At 39.5% G+C, this 20,957-nt stretch overlaps 1 protein-coding gene across 1 annotated transcript; it reads right to left on the bottom strand.

The window, feature by feature from the left end:
• Positions 1 to 336: 336 nt before the first annotated feature.
• Positions 337 to 19,200, bottom strand: LOC144016272 (alpha-1,3-mannosyl-glycoprotein 4-beta-N-acetylglucosaminyltransferase C-like). Its single transcript, XM_077517170.1, has 6 exons — positions 17,360 to 19,200; positions 17,142 to 17,285; positions 16,066 to 16,135; positions 2,959 to 3,104; positions 2,590 to 2,737; positions 337 to 1,668 (listed from the first exon to the last, which is right to left on the bottom strand). Exons 4-6 carry the CDS (start codon positions 3,091 to 3,093, stop codon positions 503 to 505), a joined length of 1,449 nt encoding a protein of 482 aa, XP_077373296.1. The 5' UTR covers positions 3,094 to 3,104; positions 16,066 to 16,135; positions 17,142 to 17,285; positions 17,360 to 19,200; the 3' UTR covers positions 337 to 502.
• Positions 19,201 to 20,957: the final 1,757 nt, after the last annotated feature.

The raw sequence follows: 20,957 nt of genomic DNA on the forward strand, positions 1-20,957 counted from the left end.
CATTTTTAAAAATTTTAAAGACCCCATACATCTTCTTTTCCTTTTGGCTTGTCTCATTTAGGAGTGGCCACAGTGCACCTTCATTTTCCATTTAAGTCTTTGTCTGCATCCTCCTCCCTAAGACCAACCTGGTGTTAACCAGATACATTAGGATTTGCCATTGTAAATACTGAAAAATTTTAACATTAACAGTCACTCTTTTACCACTCTTTAGACCACAACAGTCACCTTTAGCGACATCCAATAATTTGGTCTTTGCCAATTAACGGTATGTAAGTAACCTGCTTTAGAAACAGTTTGACTTGTAAACTTCCAAAACAAGACAGCAGACACATATGAACACATTTCTGGTTTTATATTAGGAAAATTAAGTATAAAGGATGAATTCTGAATAGTATTTGACACTTATCAGGGAAAATAATCATTGAAAAACAAAATACACAAGAAAATATACATTTTTTCCAATTCTTGTCCAACATGGATGCACTGACGATTTGTTCGGTCACTTGATCAATGGATTGCCGGGATGTGTGGTCCATAAGCTGATGGTTCTGATAATGAGCCACTCCTTCTGACTAGCTGTCACCACGATGCGCACACAGTCCACGTCGAAGCCAATCTTGCGGTCCACGTCCTGGACCTCGACCATGCCGCCTCGGAACTCCCCCAGAGTGATGTAAGAGGCGCACTGGCCGTCTTGTTTACCCTCCACGCGCCTCTGACCCACTTCCACGGCGCCGTGATGGAGGATGTCGCTCTGTCTGTCCTCTGAACCGGTGGTGATCTTGATCTTGCAGATCTTGGCCGACTTGTTGAAGACCACCACGAAGAAGTCCCCGGTGGACGGGGGCTTTCCCCAGAAGTACTCGTCCACGGCGCTGTAGGCCTTGGCGGCGTCGTAGCTCTCGAAGACGGCGATGTTGGTGTAGAGGCGCGCCGGCGGGTTGTCGGGAATGTCCGCCGCGTCCTCCTCAAAGTCGTCATCCTTCAGCTTGTTCTCGGCTCCCTTGTAGGATGAGTAGTAGCCCATGTGCTGGAAGAGCGACGGCTTGAAGCGAATCACGTCCTTTTGGGCCAGCAGGCCTCGGAAGTGGATGAGCAGCCAGTCGCACGGCATCTCCTGGTAGAACATGAGCAGGAAGTGCGCCAGGCGCGGCAGATCCCGCGCGTGGTACAACTTGCCGATGTAGCCCAGCTTGGAGAACTCCAGCATCACCCAGTAGGACCCGTCCCGGGAGGCGATCACCTTCTTCAGCGCCGTCAGAAAGTTGCGAGAGCAGCGCACGTCGTCCTCCAGCATCATGTAGAAGTCGGACAGGTTGGTGCAGAAGTTGAGCAGGAAGGCGTAGTCCACGTTCTGCTTGGAGCGGAAGCGAACCCGGTCCTCGGGGTCGTTGTAGTTCCTCTTCAGGCCGTCCAGGGACGGGTAGTACTCCTCGGGAGCCTGGATCACCAGCAGGCGGCCGGCGATGATGTGGTGCGAGAACTTGCGGCTGATTTCCTGCAGCAGGTTCTCGCACCACAGAGAGTCGAAGTCGGCCAGGTGGACCACCACCACGATCTCCTTCAGTTCTTCGTAGCTGGACTGGTCAAAGATGGACTTGATGGTCTCCAGGAGGTAGTTCCCTCGCTTCCTTTTCACCGACGACAGCCCGATGGTCAGATACTCTGATGATGACAAGGGACAAATTATGCTAATCAGGTTTTGACGGAAGATTAGAACAATAAGATAATAAATGTGAAATTATATTGAAAAAATATAATTCAAAAATTAAAAACAAAAATATAAATCTAAATAAAAACAAATACTATATAGATAAATAAAAGTAAAAATAAATATAAAAATAAAAAACAAGATCCAAAAATAAAAATAAATATAAAAATAAATGTGGAAATAAATACAATAAATAAATATAGAAATTGATCAAAATGTCAATCAATAAATAAAAATGCTCTGCTCTCATATTTATTTCGATATTTTATTTAGACACACCCAGGACCACACCCTCATTTGAATAACATTTCATGACGCATTTAATGCTGACAGTGTATATTATGCAGCATGAAATAAACAAATATGAGAGCATAGTGTTTTTATTAATTGACATTTAAATCTAAATATGTATTTTTGGATTTATTTCCACATATTTCTATATTTATTTTTTTAATCTTGTTTTTTTTATTTTTTTTTTATTTACACATTTATTTTATATTTATTTTAATTTTTGGAATCTAATTTTTTTTGTATTTATTTTATTTATTTTAATTTTAATTATTTATTATATTGTGTTGTATTTATTACCATTTATATATATTTTTATTTAATTATTGAATTATATGTTTATATCCGTTTTTATTTTCTCTTTTATTTATTTATTTATTTATTCATCATTTTTGCCATTTTTGGTCCTCCATAACAGTAAGGTAAATAAACCTGGACCTACAGCGTCACTTTTACATTTGGTTCAAACATTATGCTTCAAAACGCAGTGCGCAACAAACAAATGAGCTCTGGCTGATGAAGACAAAATATCACACAACACATCATCAAACATCCAAGTGACATTGTTACGGTGTGAAAATACCCACTTTTGCGCGGCAGAGGGAATCCCGCCAGGTAGCGGTACGTGACGTTGATGGTGCCGGAGAAGTTGGACAAGTCTCTGAAGGTGTGGATGTATCGCTCCGAGCTGGCAGGATGCATCAACGCCTCGCCCAGCTGGCGCTTTTCTGCCTCCTGTTGTGAAAATAGTAACAATAATAATAACTTGGGGACATTCTTCTTTCTTCACGTCCTATTTCTATTAACTCATTCAGTGCCATTGACGGCTATAGACGTCAAAAATCCTTTTCAACTGGGCTGGCAGTGAATGAGTTAACAGCCCTGGTTGAGTCTTCTTTTTATGTCGGAATAAGTGTCGTGAATCAAAAACGAAACCGCAAATCCTTGCTACTCACCAAAACATATCCGTCCATGTCCACGTAGAGGTTGAAGAGCAGCAGGAAGGCGACCAGGAATCCCAGCAGCGGCAGCGTGGATCTCTTCCTCAGGCACCTCATCTTGTCCGCAGACTTCCACATGAACCTCAGCATGCCGCCTCTCACTACCGGGAATCATGACAAAGGATTCCACGCATTGTAATATTCATACTCGTCATTACTAGCTTTCTCAAGTGGGGTGGCGCTAAGTACGCTGAAGTTTGTCGATTAGCCAGTGGCCGTCTGTGTGTTAACGTTGAGTTTGTAGCAGAGGAAATGGGAGATGCCAAATTTAAGCTTTTTCAGTTGGATAACTAAAAATAATCCTGTTGACAGTTGACTGAAAACTAATTAAAACTAACTAAATAAAAAAAAAAAAAAACACTGAAAACAAACTATAATGAAAATGATAAAACTATCAGAACCCTGGTGGACACCCAGTGCAGCTGAGTAGTGTTAATCTTATGCGCCATTTTAAAATTTTGTCTCAGTTTTAGTCCAGTTTCAACGCTTGTTAGTTTTTAACATGGTCAACCTCACCTGTTTAGTCGACTGTAATTAGCATTTTAGCCTTTTAGAAAACATCATTTTATTCATCTAGTTTTAGTCAACAAAAACTGTCAACGTTTTCGTCTAGTTTTGTCAGGACAATGAACATTTCAAATGTAAAACAATCCATCCATCCATTTTCTTAACCGCTTGCTCCTCACAAGTGTTGCGGGGGTGCTGGAGCCTCTCCCAGCTGGCTTCAGACAGTAGGTATCTTTTTGATGAAAAACAACTCGACACACAATTACTGTATATCAATAATTGGCTACTCAGGCTCCATGCTATGAGCTAGCAAATCAGCCAGCATTAGTTAGAGGTCGGATTAACATTATTGTTGGAATGTTATAGCCGTTGGATTAATGTTATAACTATAATTTACTTTTTTATTTTTATTTTAACTGTGAATCCACCTCCTGTCTGTCTCATGTGTTTGTGCATATTACTCTTGCTAGCTGCAGATTTTAAAGGGGGTGTGTCACATGACAGTATTACAAGACAAGATTTTACAAAATCATATAATTTTCGTCATTTTTGTTCCTGAACTAAAATGTCCATAGATTTTAGTCCAGTTTTTATTAAGTGTAGTAGATTTTTGTCTCGTCTTCATTCGTCGACGAAAACGCAGACTGATTTAGTCCCAGTTATTGTTTATTCATGAGAGTTTTAGTTCAGTTCAGTCGAGTTTTAGTCTGGTGAAAAACGTGTGTTGACAAAATTATTTTTGTTTAGATTTCGTTGACGAAATTAACACTGCAGCTGAGAAATTATTATTATTATTATTATTTTAATCTTCTCCGACTGAACGGCAACCTCCCGCAATCCCATGGTCGCACGCAATACATTAATATGGAAATGAAGTCACGTCCACGGACGAATAAAGTCCTGTGTGTTGACACGCTTTTATGACGCATCTCTGCCATCTTGTTTTATTTCGTTGCTGCTTCCTCCATCCTCTTCTTCGTTTTTGATGACAACAATGACAGGTGGCTCTGAATGCCAATCATTGTTTTCGTGTTTAATGGTGGAAAAGGGAGCCTCCATCAAGGTGCCCTTGAGAGAGACGTTTAATCCCGCTTTTGCGTGGAGAGCGGTGGTGCCCCGTTGCGGAGGACCCCCCCCCCCCCTGCACTTTCGGCCTCATCAAGATGGATGACACACTTGTTGTAAACGCTACTCATGTGAGGTGATTGATGCTTCGGCTTTGCTTTTGACTTTGCGGGCTGTCGACTCACTGCAGGAAGGCATCAATAACGCTTTTAAGACTCTACTACAACACGGGGGCACACAACATTGTGGACAGGCCCCGTCAATTGACTGGAATGCTAAGCGTTGCTTAAGATGTTGTCTCCACATAATATAAGATCGGAGGCAGGCCGGGCAGAACAAACATAAACTTGGATGCACACAAAATGGCGGCGCCAGAATACAAACATTGGCGCACACAACATTGTGTGCTCAACAACATGTCAGCACCTACTGGAACTCTCGGAGACTCTTTTTATTCAAAATGAAACATCCTGGTTGGCCGTTATTCTCCATCCCGACTCGACGGGCCTCAGGGCGGCGCTCTAAAATAATGTGGGTCAGAGCCACCACTGCCAAGGAGCGTCTATCCTCATTAGCGTCAGCCACAGCAGCCTCTGCCGTTTAAACACTCCGCAGTGACTCCACCCAGCAGCAGCAATACAGTACAACATTGGGGTGGAAATGGGAGTTGAGAACATTTGCTCGGAGGGCATGGTACAAAAGGATTGGTCGCTAACGATCACGGCGATATTGCGATATTAAAACTGCAACAATATTGTCGTCGTCGTGTCAAGACATTAAAAGCAGCACATCTGTTTAAACGGCCAGGTTGATTTTCATTTGTGCAGTTTCAGCACCCTCTGGTGGTTAGTTTATTAGTGCAGTTTAATTTGAATTAGGCATGTTTGGGCGACCTACATTTTAAGACCTCCCCACAATATCGTGACAATTATCATATTGTCAGGTTCATATCGCGATAATATTGTATCGTGACGTTTGTTACTGGTTACCAGCAGCGTTCTAATAGTTTAGGATTTTTCATTATAGTGAGATTTTATTTCATTTTGACATATGCTTTTTAAATTCAGTGAGTCTTAGTATTTTTTTTATAGCAAGTGTGTTCATTTTAAATAGTTCAATGTTTTTGAAAATTTTATTTACCCTAATTTTTATTAGTTTTAGTGTTAGTTTTTTAGTGTATGAAGTCCTTTGAGTGCAAGATGAGGGAAAAAAAAAGTAAACTACAATTCTCAAACAACTGTTTGACCTTCCTTCTTCCGTACGGATGTACAGGAGGGAAAAAAAAAAAAAAAAAGCTCATTTATGTCATAATTGACAAAGACGAAATAAAAAAAAACATCTTTGATACAATTACAGCCAGTTTCAGTTACTTTTATAAAATGTAAGATGTAGTTTCAATTAGTTTTCTTCATTAATTTTTTAAAAACATTTTCGTTTTTATTTCATCACCCAGATTCACGATCACGGGTGCGAGGCGGTCTCCATCTGTCCACGCCACTTGAAATCTTGCAGTTGTCTGTACACTTTGTGCACACTAACTTGCGCGGACCCCAGCGAGTCAATTTCTGCTTCCGCAATTTTAGGCACCGTGTGTGCTTCCACTGCCCGGATATTAATGGGAATGAGGGGAGCCGCTTCAATTGGCTGGAAGTCAGCTGCATTCCGTCCCACAACAGTACACAATAGCAAGCAAAACGCCAAAAGAAAACAAACACTAGACTTGTGTTGGGCAAGAAAATAGGGCCCTCACACTCACGTTCACCCGAGTTTTGTGTCTAGATAGTCCCATATGTGAGAATGTAGAACCTAACTGAACATACGCACAAACGCGAGTGTGAATGCCTGTTTGTCCATTTGTGCACTGCGATTGTCTAGCGACAAATCAAAAGTGTGCCACGCCTCTCCCCCAGTCAGTTGGCAAAGGCTGCAGCTCACCAGCGACCCTAATGAGGACAAGCGCTCTATAAAAATGGGTGGATGACAGTTATCCATGTTAAAAAAAAAAAAAAAAAAAGGAGCTGCATGAAGTACACGTGAGCCAATAATTGTGTCAGAGCCGCACATTCATGCTTCCATGCAAGTCGGGTTTCACCGACGTGTCAGGAAGCAAACATGACCCATTTTCTCATTGAGTTTTGCGGTGAGGCTGCCATTTAACTCATTCACTGCCATTGACGGAAAAAGACGTCAAATGACGCATTTTTTTCTGGTCTGGCAATGAATGTGTTAATAAATAACTAAGAAAAAAAATCAAAGTGGCCTTTGCAGCTTTCTATTTTTCTGTATGTGGCCCTCAGAGGAAAAAGTTTGGACACCCCTGCTGTACATTATATCAACAATTTATAATTGCTTCATTGATTTTTACCATGTTTAACTCATTCACTGCCATTGACGGAAAAAGACGTCAAATGATGCATATTTTTTTCTGGTCTGGCAATGAATGTGTTAAAAAGGCAGCGTCCTCGCTCTGATGGCCTTTGGCCGTTTTTATCACAGCAGTTGGAACGTTGGATAGCCGCTACACTGAGTATCGACAATTGTGAATATCGAGTACGATGCTGATACCGCCACGAATGCATTGAGGATGCGTTGCACGAAAGATGCGGAGATCACAATGAGTCTGTTTTCATTAATGCCACATGACTCATTGCTGTAATAAGATTGTGTTGCGCTACTACAAAAAGTGTAGTCCTCAGGGCGTGACCATCACACACAAGAAATTTGGCCTTGCGCAGCTGTGTTATTACTTTCCTGGCGATTAATTAAACTCCGTCCACAGGCATTGACAAAAACTCAATATCCATCTATCTAGTATTTGTGCTTTAATATGGTAGCAATTGGACAAAAGCTCAAGAACAAGTTCATGTTTGAAAAGCCACTGAACAAAATGCAAACAAATGCGGTATTCACAGGTGAAACACAAGAACTACATCACTTTGAAGCAATTATCAATCTAAAAGGCAACACCTGAGCAACTACAAACACCTATTACTCACGTGTTCCAATACTTTTGCCCACTTGAAAAGTGGGTGGCTTCAAACAAAAAGGTAAATACACTACAAAAATGTAAATACCACAAAATAAAAGCTGGAATTCTGAACATTTGATGTGAAACCTTCAGTATACAACAACATGCAAAGGAAGTGACCTTACTGTTCCAATAGTATTCTCATATGACAATCACCTCAAATTTTTTTCTGAATTTTAATACTCGTGTACCCTTTTTAACCTTCCTGGACCTGCAGCTGCACTGATTGTTCCCCCCACCACACGGATATTTTGATTCAGAGTAATGCATCAAAATTCTGCTTGACTTTGCATGTCCGGATGATGAATTGTACTCTGCCACTCAGACCCTCATCGCTCATATCGTAAATGACCGGCACAGGCCGGTTCATTAGGTACACCTGCACAATCTAATTGACATTATACAAGAATTATTGTGGCTGTTCTTTCTTCAAACGTGGAGCTGCTTCTAATATTTTATCATGTAGCCACGTAAGGTGACCAAAATGTGAGCATTATTATATTTATATAGGCAGATTGTTCTCGCTGGCGTACCTAATGAAGTGACCTGTGTACATCTGATACAGACGTTTAAGTTAAAACGTGTACGTATAATAGTTTAATTTAACAGTAAAATAATCATTTTCATTTTAACTGAATCATTTTAAATGAATTTAAATATACTTAACCAGGTGTTTAACGACACTAAAAATGTTCAAATGTGTATGCAAAATAGTTCACACAACGGTGAAGAATAGATGATTCATTTTCACTTTAAAATGATACTGTTGATAATTATTTAACCAATTGCTCATCATGTGAATACAAAATATACACTACTTTTGTAAAACTTAAAATAGTACTGTAAAACTGTAAAATAATTGCTATTTTTTTAATATATACATATATACACATATATATATATATATATATATATATATATATATATATATATATATATACATATATATACACATATATATATATATATATATATATATATATATATATATATATATATAAAATAAATCAACCCACCAATTACTTAATGAGCTAAATTAATTTAAAAAAATACATATAGGCACAATAATTTATATTAATTCTAAAAAAAAAAGAAAGATCAATTGTGTTCAATTCACAATTAATTAGCCAATTATTTAATACAAATAAATACAGAATATATACAATTTTTAATTTTACCAGTATTTCTATTATTAAGAAATCAATTTAAATATTTACATACAAGATAAATGAATGGAAAAATTCCATTCTGCATCAATATGTGCTGCTTTTGAAATGTGAAAATGTGTGAGCGCTGACGCAGCCTCTCCAAGCAACACGTGTGTGCGCGTTTGTGCGTGTGTTTGTGTGTGTGCATGTTGCAATCATCAACGAGTAAACAGCCGGTCGTCGGTCCTCCCACTCTGAGACTTTTAAAGCAACTGCCGCCTTGTACGTGTTTACTTATTCATCAAAAGGTGGAGGAGGGGAAGGGGGGTGGGGGGGGGGCATGCAGTTAGTTTCTCCCCTTCCAGCAATTACTCTCGTCCCGCTGATGCAGGGGGGAGTACGTCTCTTTAAAAATGCATGCTTCCCCAACGCTACACTTGGGCTGTGATGGCCAAACAGTGGAAATAAATGACTCTGGATCACTGGATCTGTACCAAAATGTAACTGGCCCAAAATACATTTAAAGTACATTTTGGGTGTACTTTTGGAATAATTCCACAAGTCACTTAATACAAAATGCTGATTGAATATAAACCCAGGTAGGGCTCTGAGGTTTGCAGACCTGGGTCACTTAGTGGAGCAAGTATGGTGAAGCAAACATGGTGCATCCACATTGAGTTGTTATGCTGCACGCAAATGGACTAAACTGCCAATAGAAGTGAAGTCAGCCTTGAGTGTAAAGTGTAAATCCAGGTTAAAAAAAACTTTGCTTTCTCCCATTTTTTTTAAACATTTTTTAAACGTTTTTTTTCTATTAGCAATTTCAGAAACCTACTTGTATTTCTTTGCTTTACTTTTAAATGTTTTTTAAAGTCTTCTTCTAATGTGTTTGAATGTTGTTCAATGTATGCTCTTTTTGTAATTGTGCTGTTGTTGTTTCTAACCAAAAATAAATATCCAAATCTATACCCACCCGTATCAATTGTTTGCGTAATTCAAGCTAGCCAGCTAGAAAGCTAGCTAGCGTGCTAACAACCTAAGTAATAGTAGCTTCTGTTTGGCCCAGCCTAATTTTGATGTAATTCTGTTACCAGCTAATGAAGGAACAAACAAATGAACACACAAACTAACTCATTAAATAATTAGCTAGCTAGGAGCAGCTTCTTTTGTAATTCTGTCATGAACCAACCAGCCAGCCAATATTAGGGAAGCGTAGAGCTGCCAATGTGGAGTAAACATTTTTGACTGGCGAGTATTTTCGAACACACTCGCAAATACGTTCAAACATACTCGCAAATATGTTTGAACATACTCGACTTAACAATAAAGTCATACAAAATAATAACCAAACGACGTTTACTTACTGAATTTTCCCTGTCCACGAGGCTCTGTCCCGAAGATCGATTGCTGTGCAAGCGCAATACCCCATTGCATTATGGGAAGGTATGCTAACTTTGTAGCATTTAGCCTACAAGTACATTCGAACATATTTGTGAGTATGTTCAAACATATTTGCGAGTATGTTCGAACATAATTGTGAGTATGTTCAAACATATTTGCGAGCATGTTCAAACATATTTCAATACGTTCGAACATATTTGCAACTATGTTCGAACATATTTGCGAGTATGTTCAAACACATTTCAATACGTTCGAACACATTTGCAAGTATGTTCGAACATATTTGCGAGTATGTTCGAACATACTCGCCAGCCAAAAATGTTTACTCCACGTTGGCAGCTCTACGCTTCCATAAAATATGACTGCAAACAAACAAAAATAAATAATTGTCCGCACCTTTATCTGGACCAAAATTTTAAAACGTCTTCTTGAATCCAGCCCTATTTTTCCATAAATCTGTTTCTATCTAACAAACTAAGTAAGCAGCATCACAACATAATGATTCCCAGTTTGCTGAACTTAATTAATTTTTTTTGGTCTAATTCAGCATGTTGCGAAGAAAAATTAAAACGTGTTGTCAGCATGCACTCATGGAAGCCTGCTGTGTTTCATAAATAATTCATGAGGTGGTGGAGGAGGAGCTTCTTTGTCAGGGAGACTACAATAAAGATATTTCATTTTATGAGCGCTGCTTTATGGTCCATCACGGCTGCGGGATGACATCACCTGGGACGTGCCAATCATCCGTGAGTGTGGGCGAGGTGATTAGATGTCAAAGTGACATTCGGCTGTTTGTCATTGAGGACAAATGACAGCGTACACTAATGGAAGGAAGAAGCGGTGCTGGTGGGGGTACAAGAAGATTGAAGAAGTAGACGAGAAGCAGACAGCATTAAAAAAATAAATAAAAATAAAGTGTGATTGCTACTTTGGGAGCTTTGCACCGGGAAAAGTGAGAATAAGATGCGAGGGAAGATGTTGGTCTCCATGGCGACAAGCCCGGTAGTGGTAGAGCTCTCCATCTTGCTCGCTCACATTTGGGGATGACACCTCCTGCTTGACAACAACTCAGCGACCTTAAGCATCTTGGTGTGTTTTGAAAAGCAATAGGGTTTTTCTTGGGAATGAAGGAATGCACCACTAAAGGATGACAGGTGGTTCTATTGGGGCTTAAATTAAACTAACCTGTCTGTATATTTATACATGAAAGAAATGGTATAGGTCAGTAGACTCAGGTCAATTAGTGGAGACCACAGTGTAAAGCAAACATGGTGCATCAGCATAACGCTGTTATGCTGCATGCAAATGGAAGAAGCTGCCCCAAGTGTTAATTCCATTTAAATCCAGGTTAAAAACTATGCAATTCCATACCTATGATTCATGTGATTTAGAGCATTTCTACAGTGGATGTTTCCAAAATGATGTATTTTGCTCTTTGTTCTTTTAGTAATTTTTGTTAACTATGTTTTATTTCTCGCTTTTAAACGTCTTAAATTGTTCTATTTTTTAAATGTTCTGAATTATTTTGCCTTTAAATGTTTTTTCGTAACCATGTGAAGCACACTGTTACCTTGTACATGAAATGCACTATATAAATAAAGCTACCTTGCCTTGCTAATATAGTTATATTATATTACATTATATACAGGACTGTATCAGAAAATTAGAATATTGTGATAAAGTTCTTTATTTTCTGTAATGCAATAAAAAAAAAAAAAATGTCATACATTCTGGATTCATTACAAATCAACTGAAATATTGCAAGACTGTTATTATTTTAATATTGCTGATTCTTGCTTAAGAAAACTCTAATATCCAATCTCAGAATATTAGAATATTTCCTCAGACCAGGTAAAAAAAAAAAAAAGCCATAATCAGCAATATTAAAACAATAAAAGGCTTGCAATATTTCAGTTGATTTGTAATGAATACAGAATGTATGACATTTTTGCTTATTTAATTGCATTACAGAAAATAATGGTCTTTATCACAATATTTTAATTTTCTGAGACAGTCCTGTATTTGTCTGGAGAAAGGTACTCAAGTATTTAGGTCAGATGGCAACAATTGTACAAATTAATAGTCCATGGCACATTTTGCAACATTCCTGGGGTTTTGTGCCACTGATTTTTTTTTTAAATAACATTTATACAAATGTACATTGACAAAAGGTTTTGACACCTATATCTCCACACTAAAAGTCAAAAGGCTTCTTGTACCAATGTGGAGTACAAAGCCCTGAAATCTTGAGACTTCAAACAGAATATGGATCTGTTTATGTATGTAACAGGAGAAAAAAAAAAAAAAAAAAACTCAACTAAAAATTTGGGGAAATGGGAGGGCTCGCGAGTTTGCATATGAGATAGAATTGGATTATTCAAGTAGATTATTAAAAATAATTCCACAGCCTTAGATCTTGCTGATCCTCACAGATTAAAACAGGAATGACATAAAAAAAAACAAGGATGGGATTACAAATGCACACAAAGGCCAAACATTATTTAACACTCAAAACGATGATTTATCGTTGCTTTAAAAAGACATTCCTTATGAACATGAACACCAGCATGATTACGTGCACGGAATGTTCATATTTTCAGTCGAATATTGACAAAAATCATCTCTGAGGGGATTTGGGGGGGGGGACAAGATTAGAGCTGCCAAATGCGAATCAAAAGCGGCTTTTTGCTGTTTTTTTTCCCCCCCCGTTGCGCGTTATAAGAAGATTACAACGTGACATGCGACTGATGGGATAAATGCTCCGCTCTCTCGCTCTCTCTCACACACGCAAACGCACACGCCAACACACACACACACACACACAGTTTTCATTTAATAAAACTAACATCTTTTCAACTGAAAACTGCCAAAACCACACCGCATTAAATGATGGTAATTTTATCCAAGATGAGACTGAGGGCAACAAGAGCTGCAGCAAACTTCCCTCAAACTGAAACCACGCCTGAAAGAATGACGATGAAATTGAAAATGTTTCATATTTCAGCAGGCAGACCAAAGGTGAGATGAGCGACCGGACCACAATACGTAGATCAGGACTTATGTTATGTCATGGCCTTAAAGAGTCACATTTCAATGGAGCGAATCACCTCTTGGCTTCGCTGAATGTCTAAAAATAGAGCGCCACTATATGGAATTTATGTGCCGTTTTGACGGAAGAATTCCGAGGTGTATTTCCGGCTCTACTTGCGGTGTTCGAGGCGGCGATGAGCAAAAGCTTATCAGCTCCGCCTGCCAGCACCTTCTTCTTTTGATCAGGTAATATCCCGCTACGGCTCTTTCATCCTCCCGCCTCCGCCGCGTATTCCCGCCTTTCACCGCCACGGCCAAGATAATGAAGCCTGCCGGGACGCCCGCTGGCCTTCCGCGCCACCCCTGCGCCTTTAGCGGCGCAATTAAACGAAGCTAACTATCGTCTGTTGGGGAAACGGCTTTGACTTTTTGCAGCCGTAAAATGTGTCAAAATGAGGACCCTACTGATTTTAAAGAGCTATTTTAGAGGCTCAGTTTTTGGACCATACTGACAGGAATCCTTTTTTTTTTTAAGCAAACATTTTCTTGACAATGTTACATCTCATTCCCACTAGTCTAAACAAGGCATTCTGATTAATATTACGTTTGTGGAATATGAATTAAGCAGCAAATTCCACCGATTTTTATCCATCAAAGGGGGCGGCCATTTTGTCACTTGCTGTCGACTGAAAATGACATCACAGTCGCTCAGGGCTTAAGTGACGGCCAATAACGGCTCACTGGATTTCTTTGTTTGGTCATGTGACATTCGCAAGCCAAGCCATGATTGGTTGTTATCTGTGGTTGCCACTTGTGTCGTTAACCGTGATGTCATTTTCAGTCAATAGCCAGTAGCAAAATGGCCGCACCCCGAGATGTATAAAAATGGATGGATTCTGCTGTTTAACTCATTTGCTCCCAAAAATGTATAAATACGTTCTTTTTTATTAACACTGTTTTAAGAGTCGCAAAGACGTATTTATACGTTTTTTGTGTTTTTTGTTTTTTTTATTGCTAGAGCATACAGAAGGCTTTGACGCAGCCTCTCAACTGCAAAGAACGGTTGCAGAAATTGTAGTTATCACACAAACAGCCAGCTGGTGGCAGCAGAGCAAAGGAAATCAACCAGGGCCATGTTGAAAAAAAAGGCTCAATTACTCACAATTTTAAATAGATTTGTGAAAATTAATTAAACTTAGCTATATTCTAATGCGAATTGCTGCAAAACGGAAACAGATAGAAATATACTTTTCCTTAATCTTTCTTTTGATAGGTTCCAGGTTTTTATAGCAATAGAACACAATATTCTGTGGGTCTTGCAAAATCAGTCAAAATCCAGTAAAACAGCCGGGAGCGAACGGGATTGCTTCTGTGAAAATGGCCGGGAACGAATGAATTAATTCCTGTTCCATAAATGCAATATTAATCAGAATACTGTGTTTAGATGAGTGGGGTTGCATATAACATATCGTAAAGAATTTTTTTTTATACTTTACTATGTCAGAATGGTCTTTTTTTTCTTTTTTTTTTAAGTGAAACCTGAGGTGATGCTCTTCGTAATCTTTTACTAGGAACAATACAAATACAGATATATGAATACAGATCGCTTGTACACAAATAGAGGCACCTTGACTTAAAAGTGCCTCAATCTTACTAGTTTTTCAAGCCAATTCAAGGCTATTTGCTTTAAAAAACCAAACAAAACAGAAAACTGCCGTTTTTAGGAGCTGAAATGGATTAAAGTCTTACAAATCATGAACGAATTAAACTAAAAAGTCAAGGCACCACTGTCGCAATAAAATAATAACTATCATTTCAAGGCCAATAGGTAAGCAGAGCTACATTTGAGTTTTGTCGGCTGAGCAGATTAGTGTTAGCTAACAGCGTTAGCTTCTGCTAAGCAGCACTTACTTGATTGCTTGGAGAAGTTGCTTACGTCAGTCATTCCCTACCACTGTACTGCGCACATTAGTGTGTGTGCGTGTGCCGTGGGAAATTATCCACCCAACCATCCATTTTCTATACTGCTTATCCTGTTCAAGGTCGCGGGTGAGCTGGAGCCTATCCGAACGGACTTTGGGGGAAAGGCGCGCTACACCCTTGACTGGTCGCCAGGCAGGGGCACACATCTTCACTCTCACATTCGCACAGTCACTGAAAGGGAGCTGAACCTGCACTGCCTGCACCAAAGTCAGCCAACGGTGAAGTGGGTAAATTATCCAATTTCACTTTGAGTAATTGGCTCGGAAATTATTATAATGCGTCTTTGTTCATTTATCTGTGCCAGCGACGTAAGGCAGAACAATGAAATACTCTTCAGCTAGGATAGCAGAAGGTACAATTAACCGGTGTATCCCCTCGTTGCCTTTCAGGCAACAGAATAACTTTTGTGTTCAATTAAACAGGCCCAGATTTCACATTAACTAAATTTTTGAGTAACGCCGATGTAGCGGGGGGAGACTGGTGGGGCTGTATGGGTTTGGTGATGTGTGTAGGTAATGATCTTATCTATTATTATTTAGCAATAATCCTATCGATTTTATAGGATTTTTTTAAAGATGCACCTGAAGTCATAGCTCAAATAGGCCTGCATCATCTTTCCACCATAAATAATTGTTTTTTTTTTAATGGCTTAATAAGATTATTATAGATTTGTACTGTCAAATACTATTTTTACCCACCCACCCATTTTCTGAACCGCTTATTCCTCACAAGGGTCACGTGGGATGCTGGAGCCTATCCCAGTTGGCTAAGGGCAGTAGGCGGGGTACACCCTGAACTGGTTGCCAGCCAATTGCAGGAATACTATTTTTATTATATATTAAATATAGACTACAGAAATACAATTTTAATTTTAAATTTGCATTTTTAAATTCACATTACCTGTTGGCTGGTGCCGAGGATATTGTTGTTGCTGCTGGTCAACATCAGTCCAAAAATGAGGCCCAAATACCTAAGAAAAAAAAAAAAAAAAAAGAAGTACAGCAGTCTGTTCAGTTGTTCTTTAACTAAGTTGCTAAATTTTCAGCAAGTCAAAGTACTGTTGAAATAAAATGGAGACTTGTTTTGGACCATTAAACAGAACTTAGGTTGGTAACTATAGCGCTAACTATAATGCAATTACAGTATTGCAAAATTTAGTATTGCTTACTTTATCCATTCAACATCTGACTCCATTTAGACGTTACACAAAAACATGAGTGCATTGCTACCATTTGCTTTGCATAATTCAGCATTGTTTAGTATATAGCAGCTCCACTATTTCATTGTACTGCACCATACAATGACAATAAAGGTTTCCTATTGCATTCTGTGAAGCTATTGAGTTTAAAGTGGCTAATGTGCAACGAAATGTCGCGACTGAGCAAGACTGCATGACTTCACTTATCACATGATTCATCCTAGTAAATAGGGTTGTTCCGATACCGATACTGGTATCGGCAGAGGTGCCGATACTGATTTAAACTAGTGGTATCGGTATCGGTGACTACTCACAAGTAACATGCCGCTACCATTAATTCCAACGCTAATATAGGATTTTGGATGCAGCATCTTGTGTCTTGCTGGTGCACGACATTCACTGATATGTGACATGTTCACTGCATGCCGATCTAAGATCCTATTGGCCCTTCAATGCTCTGAACCAATGGCAGGATAGCTTTTTCACGTTGAGGGAAAAAAAAACTTAAGTATCGGTATGGTATCGGTATCGGCCGATACTGCAAAGCTGGGTATCGGTATCGGTATCAGGAGCCAAAAAACGGTATCGGAACAACACTACTAGTAAATGACTTGACCTGACTTAGTTGAAATTTTAGTAATCAGGAATTGGTTTCTTCCCCCCCAGTAACTTAGGACTTATTGAAACTTTCCTGGTAGCAACACACGGTAAAAACATATTATGACTCAAAAGACATGGTGAGAATCAACAGCAACTCACAGAAATTCCCGCAACGTACCTCTCAGCGCCGGTAATGATGCTCGGCTGTCAATCAAGATGCGGAGGAGGATGCTCTGGGGCGGTCCTGACGCTGCGGCGGCATGTCAGCTCCCCGAGACGCACACGTAGCGTGATTATCGCTCCGTCTCCGCCGACGTGGTGGCTTGAAGAAGTGAGCTCAAGTCTGACAGAAGTTGGAGGAAGAGGAGGGGCGTAGATAAAAAGAGGCGGTCTCACCTGAAATGATGGCCGTGACTCACGACGGGGATGAGGAGGAGGAAGAGGAGGGTGGGTGAAGGAGAAAGTGAAGCTCTCCTCTCTGGTTGCGACGCCGCTACATCTGCTCGTCCTAATCATCCTCCTCCCTCGCTTCATCCTCGGCTTTCATCCTCTCTCTCTCTCTCTCTCTCTCCACCCCCTCTCCTCCGCCACAAGGTGTCACAAACAGAGTGTCTGCACCAAATGCCTCATTGGCTCGTCTCCTGCCTGCTGTCTATATGTGCGTGTATGTGTATGTGTGTGCGTTGCATCACACAGCAGCTGTGCATCCACAATGACTTAGCATGACACCTCCCTCTATCTTGCACCTCACGTACCTACAACTGAGAACAGATCAGTATACTTTCGTCGTCTAAAAAAGAATCTGCCAAAATACATTTTACATTACCTCCATTACATTATTAGTGGCGCGAAAGCGCTCTTATAAGCGCGAGATATCATTTTGATATCGAATCAAAAGACTTTTCGGGAGAAAACTTGCTAATACACCCAATACTACGGGTGTGCTAAAAAAAAAAATCGATAAGGCAATATATCATTGCGGGCCTCATTACAATACATGTATCGATACGCAGGCGTCAGGCTGTACAGCTTTACAGCCTCTTTGAAGTTGCGCAGGAGAAGTGGGAGCAGAGGAGACACGGGTGCCTTTGCAGCTTGCATTGTACCGAAAAAATAAAAAAACAGCAGCGTCTTAAGTTAATTGCCTTCAATTAATGCAAAAATAGTTCACCAGTGATTGGAAACGGTGTCTTTCTAAGAAAAATGAAAGCAGAGGAAGAATATCAATATTTATTTATAAACTGTGTCTTAAAGTACCAATTTTCCTATATTTTGTTTAAAAAACGTAATAGAATGTGTTACATGAAAACAAATGCTGTTTTTATTTCTCCAAATATTTCAAATAAGCACATTTTAAGAGCTGTAATTTTAATACTTTTGATATTTTTGCTCATATTGGCTCATGCCTATTAATAAATGTTCCCGGTGTGTCTGAAAACTGCTCCTTGCTCTGCAGCGTGTACATATTTAGACGAGGCATGCCACTTAGTAGCTCTTGTGGTTTACCACCAACAAAATTTTTTTGTCATCCAGCATAATAAACATATCCTTTAGGTATACATATGACTGTTATAAAATGCAAGTAAATTTAATGTAAAATATCGAGATATGTATCGTCTTGAAGATCAAGTATTGGGATACATATGTATCGCGATGCGTATCGTATCGTGAGGTTGTCGGCAATACATACCCAATACATACTCTTAGGTGTTATAACAATTATCCCCTGACACCAGGGTCACTGATCACCACCAAAAACGTTGAATGTATCTATCATAATAGGACACATGAAAAAGTCTCAAGGACCCATGCCAGAAATTGTAAAGGAAGTCGGCCATTTTGTTTATGCACTCAGTCAGACCCCATTTGAAGTAGAGGAAAAACCCTGACACAAATTTCACTGATAGACACAAAATTGGTCAGCTGTGCCTATAATAAGGAAAAGTCTCACGGGCCCATTCCGCAAATTGACCAAGAAGTCGGCCATTTTGGTTTGAAGCAGCCATTTCTAACTCAATTGCACTCGCCTGGAAAGTAAGAGAAAAAAAAAAATAGCCCTCCACACCAGTTTTACAAAAGGACACAAAATGAGGTGGCCATTTCTATAACAACAGGGCACACAAAACAGTCTCATGGACGTATGCGCCAAATTGAACAGGAAGTCAGCCATTTTGATTTTGAAGCAGCCATTTCATACTCAACCACACTCCTTGTGGAAAATGAGAAAAAATGAGCTCCTGACAAGTTTCAGTGATCAAAAACGAAATTGGGTGCACATCCATCATAACATAATGCTCGAAAAAGTCTCAATAACCCGTACTTGAAACTGAGCAGCAAATTGCCCACTTTGTTTTGGAAACAGTCGTTTGATAGACGACACTAAATTGTGAAGCTTTTTACCTCTGCCATCTGATGAGCAGAGCATGACATCAAATTTGGATCATAGTGAGGAACGACATTGAAAAGGGGGGGGGGGGGGGCTGTTCAGAAACTCCAAAGTGCATCACAAGTCACAACCTGCTGAATTTGGGACGCCATTCCCAGGTTGCTCTCGTTTCGAAACGTTTTTTTATGTGAAGCATTTGTTCTCTGTGTATGAGCTACATTTGTAGTCATAAATGAGTTTAAGTTTGTATAATAAGAGTAAAATAAAGTTAAACGACACCACCTATGAATACTTGTAAATGGAGAGGGAACAATAAAGTGCCGCCTTGATAACTTGTCGCTGTCCTGAATCAGCAGAAAATTGCTCAGTTAAAAAAAATAAATAAATCACCTAGCGTCGTGTTGTCCTGGTGGAGACGCGCCTCCTTATATAAGCGTGACAGGTGATAGACAGCAGCAAGCGCATATAGCGCTGATTATGCCGACGACATGCCCATGCAAAGCCAAACACAAGCTGCTTCGCTTTGTGATGGTGACAGCTCGCGTCGCGGTGAACAAGAAGAACAAGCGTCAGCAGTGCAGACTGTGAAGGGAGTAAACAGACTGTGAGCGAGCAAGCTACCTTGTGCTTTGACATCAACATGCACAAAAGCCATAAAAATGCTGATTTATCAGATACCATGTGAGCTAGGTATGAAACTAATTAGAATTCAATTAAGAATTGTTCTTTTTTTATTACTTTGTTACCACCTATATGAGATTTGCTTTATTTTGCATAAAACCACACAAGCTTTGGATTGGACAATGTATTGACGTAAAAATCTTAATAAATTAAAATTGTAAATGTCCAACAATTTAACATCACCAAATTTAGAATAAACAAAGTAGAAATGGGCACCATGTCTTTGTCACTGGACAATGTAATTGCTTCCGTGACTAAATTATAGCTCCCAAATTCAGATGGGCTCGCTCACAGACACATTTTCGAAAATAGGCACCTAACAAAAGATTTACTGTACTTAGCTGTTTAATTTCACACTTAATGGCTGGCTAGGCACTCCAGGGAGCAACTATTTGTAAACAGGCAATTAAAAAGTCAATTTTATTTAATATCTTTAAAACAAAATAAGGTCAAGACTCATGGTAGACTGGTCAGAACTAATAAGTCGAAGGCACATAAACATGGACCTTGTGGAGCGACCACAAGTCAGAGTCTGTACTGGCTACCTTAATGCTCGTGAAAATGTCAATATCACTACTAAAGGACACTAGCAGTTTCCCGTTAAAAGGTTTGCGTTGTTTGAATTAAAAGGCAACTTCTGTGGATGATGAATACTGAAGGCTGATAAATAAAGCACAGAGTAAACATTCGATGTCTGTAAAGTGCGTCCCGTGAGGCGAATAACAACCTTACTCATCAATCTTTAAACGCGAAAGCTGCGGCATTTAAACACAATAAAAATGGAGGTGAAGTAGCAGTCAAAGTGGCTTTAAATGTCAGAAACTGAAGAATAAAAAGCTCATCAATTGCATATGAATGGATAAACGCCTTCCAGAAAAAGATATCTTTTAGCCAACAGCAAATTGTTTGGGAATTGTAGTTTATTTT

The sequence above is a fragment of the Festucalex cinctus genome, chromosome 3 (genome assembly GCF_051991245.1).
Source record: "Festucalex cinctus isolate MCC-2025b chromosome 3, RoL_Fcin_1.0, whole genome shotgun sequence".
NCBI lineage: Eukaryota > Metazoa > Chordata > Actinopteri > Syngnathiformes > Syngnathidae > Festucalex > Festucalex cinctus.

Coding starts and splice junctions, on each gene's coding strand:
- LOC144016272 (XM_077517170.1), bottom strand. CDS start 3,093: ATGCTGAGGTTCATGTGGAAGTCTGCGGACAAGATGAGGTGCCTGAGG. Junction 2,738..2,958: donor ACATGGACGGATATGTTTTG/GTGAGTAGCAAG, acceptor TTTTCACAACAG/GAGGCAGAAAAGCGCCAGCT. Junction 1,669..2,589: donor ATTCCCTCTGCCGCGCAAAA/GTGGGTATTTTC, acceptor TGTCATCATCAG/AGTATCTGACCATCGGGCTG.